The sequence below is a fragment of the Cibotium barometz genome, chromosome 17, assembly GCF_041138505.1.
Source record: "Cibotium barometz isolate CiBa-2024 chromosome 17, ASM4113850v1, whole genome shotgun sequence".
NCBI classification, from domain to species: Eukaryota; Viridiplantae; Streptophyta; class Polypodiopsida; order Cyatheales; family Cibotiaceae; genus Cibotium; species Cibotium barometz.
In genome coordinates, this window is record NC_141062.1 from 47,938,912 (window position 1) to 47,944,363 (window position 5,452).

Sequence of the window (5,452 nt, forward strand, 5' to 3'; positions counted from 1 at the left end):
GTTGTTAGGGAGTTGAAGTCCCAACACGGAGGTCGTAGGTTCAACCCCCACTCACTGCAGCCAAGCGCGACATGATGAATAAAGGGCCGGGCTCTAGCCCCAGGCTCTAGCCCATCAGATTAGCATACCCAAAAAATCTCTCAAGAAAAAAAAAATAATGTCATCTTTCTTACAGTTCTTCTGGCTATTGAGGCAGGCGTTCCTTAAATTAAGGTTGAGCACTTGCCATAGTCAGCAAGTGTTTAGCTCTTGGAGCATGGATCTACACAAATGAGGGTTGTATAGATACTTAACAGTACAACAAAAGTATAGAGATTGTGTCCAACTATTGGCTGGAATTTTCCATGGTTTTTATAGTTGTTGAGCAGAATTCCTCTTTTTTGGAATTTGTATCAGAGGAATCTCTTACCTGGGAATGTTGGCATAAACTGAAATGTCTGGTGTTCCTACTTTAAATCCTCTTCCTTGTAGAGGACCCGTCTTCACAACCAGAATGCATATGACGCCTTGGTATTTCACTAGCTGCCAACAATCTGCTATTATAGACATTACACTCTCTCAGCATGTTTTGCAAGGCTCTCCTGTGTCCTTGGGCATGATTCGTCATCTATGGCGTATCAGGTCCCCACATTGCATCTTCCCTTTATTATCCAACCATGGCTGCAACATCAGCTCTAATTGTGGTTTGTATCCTTCCACCTCCATCCGTCTTCTCAAATTTTTTCGTTTGGTGAAAATCTCATCATCTCGCAAATGGTAGTTCTCCCCCACAATAAACTCATGCACCTCGTTGTTTAACTCAATCCATGCCCTCCCAGGTTTCTTCCACACATTTGTGTGCTGTCTCATTGCTTGTACTCGGTCAGCATCCTTCCACATGCATGCCTTCACATATATGTCAGACATTAATTCATATGCAGCAGGCAAATTTGGACCTAAATGGACAATTTGCTCAAAACATCTTCTTCCCATCTCCACCTTGCCATGTAATTTGCAGGCAGAGAGCAAAGAAATCCATCCATAAACATTAGATTGTGTCTTTTGGAGGAGATCTTCTGCCTCCTTCAAGTGCCCTGCACGACCAAGAAGGTCTACCATGCAGACATGGTGCTCAGTGCTTGGCATGATGTCATGGTCTACACTCATTGACTTGAAAAATGCACGACCTTCATCAACTAAGCCCACATTCCCACATGCAGCAAGAATACTAGAAAATATCATGTCATTTGGCTTGAAACCTTCTTGCTGCATCTTATTAAGGCATTGCCGAGCCAGCATGCAATTGCCACACCGGGCATATCCAGCAATCATTGCACCCCAGGCTACCACATTTCGTCTTGGTAAATCATTAAACACTTTGCCTGCCTCGTCTAGGCTTCCACATTTAGCATACATGTTGACAAGAGCACTCCCAACTACCACATCTAACTCAATAGCGTTCTTCATGATCTGATTGTGGATCAGCCTTCCCTGATCTATGGCTCCTATGCTACCACATGCCTTCAGGATGCTCGAGAATGTGCCCTCCTGTTGCACTTCCTCAAAAAGTTCTAAAGCAGGAACAGCATGCTCATGCATGGCATATCCTGCAATCATTGTACGCCATGTCACCACATCTCGATTGGATAGCTTATCAAAAACCTTACGTGCCTCCTCTAAACTCCAACATTTGGCATACATGTCGATAAGACTGCTCCCTACAATCACATCAGACTCTAGGTTCTTTTTTAAAATCTGGTTGTGTATAACCTGGCCATGCTTTATGGCTCCGATGCTCCCACATGCTTTAGAGATGCTAGAAAATGTAGCTTTGTCCGGTTCTATCCTTTCCTGTTGCATTCTTTCAAACAATTCTAAAGCAGGAAAACAATGACCCTGCAAGGCATACCCTGCAATCATTGCATTCCAAGACACTAGATTTGGATTTGGTAGCTTATCAAATACTTTCTGCGCCTCCGTTATGCTACCACATTTGCCATACATGTCGATGAGGGTGCTTCCAATGACCACATCTGATTCCACTCCAGTTTCCACAATTTGATCATGCAACAGCATGCCCTGTGCATGAGATGATGTGATAACACATGCTTTGAGGGCAGCAATATAGATGCACTTGTTGCTTTTGACATTTGATTGCAGCATTCTCTGATACATAGAAAGAGCCTTCTCACCTTGTCCAAGCTTGGCATTGGCCGAAATGATTGAGCTCCAGGTGTACTCGCTTGGTTCTTTGACCTTGCAAAATGCATGGTTAGCTTCGAGCAAACTTCCACATGAAGCAAACAGGCGAATGAGGTGGTCACCAAGAACAGCAATGCAGTCAAGCCCGCCTCCAACCATGAGGGACTGGATTCTTCTGACAGTGGCAATGTCGTTCTTCTCACTGCAAGCTTTGAGAAGACGGTAGATGATGTCCCTGGATATGGGGGCATGATGTTGCTCCAAGGACTGAAGCGTTTGGTCCAGCCAAAAATCCTCCCGAAGGCCGATTTGAAGGCACGCCTTCACCTTCATCGTAGTTCAGAACCCAAAACTTTGCGTTTCACAGGTCCTCCTCATCATATCATGATGATGATGATGATGAGGAGGAGGAGATAGTGCTCCGGGCAACATGGCCATGGCCACACTTTGAAACTGCGACTTTGAAATGGGGATCGAAGCGTGCTCCTGGTCGACTCCAGCGCTGCGTGAGAGACCCCGCACATGCTTGGCGCGTGGAAGGAACAAGATGTTACATACTTACGTGTATGTGCATGTATACACACACACATGTGCATTTTTACATGTGTGTGTATTTTATGTGTATGTGAGATCATATTATTGTCTACCAGACTCAATTAAGGACGGATTCTATGTGTATAATAACGATGGATCACAATAGATCTACTTAGCTCCTCCCTCCCTCGCTGACTCCATGATAAAGTACCTCTCTCATGGAGGTGGCAGGGAAATAGTATGTGGATGTCATGGCTTCCCCAAACATGTGGAAAAAAAGTGTATATCTTGATAGCAACATATGCTAGGCATGTAAAGGGAGTGTGTTGCTCCACTTTAATTAGGTATAATTAGGCTGTTCAATTTGTGGGCAAGCCACTAACCATTTTAGAACACATAATTGTCTCATTCACATTCACCGCCCCAATGGTAGGAATACCTATGTCCATTAGGATAGTAAGCATGTTGTGAGTTTCGCAATCATTACGCCATAGTGAGGATGCTAGCCTAGTGTGTTACATACAACACAACACATCTCTAATGCATCATAGACTTACCTCTTCTCTTGGATAGGCATGGTAGACCAACTTGCTAACGTATGCAAAATAAGATATGGATTTTGTTGTAAGAAGATTTGGAAGGTGCACAAGGGTTTTGTTGTAAGAAGGTTTAAAAGGTCAAGTATCTAAGCACTATGTTTTGGTGGATATTCTAATGAGTCCCTTTAAAAGACTACATAAATTGTACTAAACTATTTCATTAAAATATACGTCTAGCAAACTAACCAAGCTTCTATGTTTGATAGCATCAAAAAGTACTCCCCTTTCATCCCCTTAGAGAGTTTAAACTTTCCTCCATAAGTGTTTTGATGGCCTTACAATTGGATTGGTTAAGCTTGTCCAAAATTTCAACAAGGTAATTTTATTGGGAGATATAATTGGTAGATTGAGTTCTCAAATTATGATGAGAGTGATTTGAGAGTTAGTTCTTTACTTGAATAAAAGTTTGTTATACAATAATGTTTTATTCTAGTAATCATGCTTATCTTAGACCATATTATAAATTCTTTAGAGCCAAGCTCATGCCAGAGATGGGAGATTTGCAGTAGTGTCACAGCCTGGCACATTTGGCATGCTAGATGCAGCGAGGCCATCAAGGGTACCCACACTCCGCCTGCTAAGTCCATTAGGAGCATTTAGCTCAACATCATTCACACCCTTCGTGGTTAGTGGGGGAAGTTACAAAGGTTCTAACTGCATGCGAAAGTGGTGGGAAGCTTTCTTGAGGCTCTGGAGGCCTAGCCTATTTCTCATAGATAGAGGTGGTGACCCCACTTGGCATTACATACCATTTGTGTGGTTGTTTGCCCCCCCTCCCCCTATATGAGATAGCCTTCTCCTCACAGAGCAGCCAACCGGAGGAGAAGTGTCTCTACCCCTTATGATCATTTGATTCCCACCCTTATATGAGGCGAGTTTGTATCTAGCCCTTCATGGTTGTATCTAGCCCTTTGAGGCTATCTTTCATTAACTAATAGAAGGATCTTTTTAACGGAAAAAAAAGGGGGATATAAAACTCGCCTACTCTAATGGACGGGGAGTCTCCCTCGTCCATCTCCCTACCCATCTTGGAAAAGGGTGTAGTTTGTAAACACCCTTATCTTGTTTTCATTATAATATATTCAAGCCTTAAATATTGTAGTACTTCTTTTGTATGCTTATGATTTAGTTTATTTTCATTTTAGCCTATGAAACCCTTATATTATTTTTATTATAACCTATTCAAGCCTTGAATATTATAGTACTTATTTTGTACGTTTATTATTTAATTTGTTTTCATTATAGCTTATGCAAGCCTTTGACCTTAATGGTCATTATTGCAACAATTTTAAGCCTTATTAATCATAGAGCTTATATGGGATGATTTCCCAATGAGACATGGGGAGGTTTGTGAATGGAAAATGGGAACGTGGGAGCTCGTAACTTTGAAACATAATAATGTATACATGTGTATTTGGGGATAATTGCAAATGTGTTTCTTCCTATATCATAACTTGGGCCCTAATGGATTGCATGCAAGAAAGGCTTACACTCATAATTAAAGTTTCTGAAAATAATGATAATCCAAATTTAAAAATGATTAACATAAATTTATTGCTAATCTTCTCAAGTCAAGAAATTAGCAAATTTGGAAAGTGTGTAAAAATCAATTTCAAAACGATTAAGGCTAAAATCAATTCTCATCTTCTCACTAGATAAAATTCCTTCCTTTAAAATTAAGGTTTTGAAACAAAGAAACATATCATGTAAGGACCTTATCATGCGTAGAAAACAGCTTGGGTCATTTCACATTGCTTTTCACTCTCAAAAACACAGAGAGAGGGGACCTAACTAGCCAAAACTTTTTGTGCTTCTCTCGACAAATGAAGAGCTTGCCAAAAACTCTATGAAATATGTGTGTGTGTGTGTGTGTGTGTGTGTGTGTGTGTGTGTGTGTGTGTGTGTGTGTGTGTGTGTGTGTAAATATAAATATAGAGAGAGACGCATTGAGATGTATGCATGTCTCTGTATGTGATATTTTGACACACAGAAAGTTCTTTTAACTTTTTCTTACCAATTTCTTTTGATTTTTTTGTTACGCTCGCTCGCTTTTATTGGGGATATGGTGCTCTTTGTTGGATAACTTAATAGGTTTTGGATTGGAATGTTGTATGCCCACACTGCTCATCTACATCTTT

General features: G+C 41.1%; 1 protein-coding gene across 1 annotated transcript; it reads right to left on the reverse strand.

Moving 5' to 3' along the window:
- Positions 1-603: 603 nt before the first annotated feature.
- LOC147630106 (pentatricopeptide repeat-containing protein At2g13600-like) lies at positions 604-2,514 on the reverse strand. The gene has a single exon (XM_086811026.1). It carries the CDS (start codon positions 2,512-2,514, stop codon positions 604-606), a length of 1,911 nt encoding a protein of 636 aa, XP_086667152.1.
- Between the last annotated feature and the right edge of the window lie 2,938 nt (positions 2,515-5,452).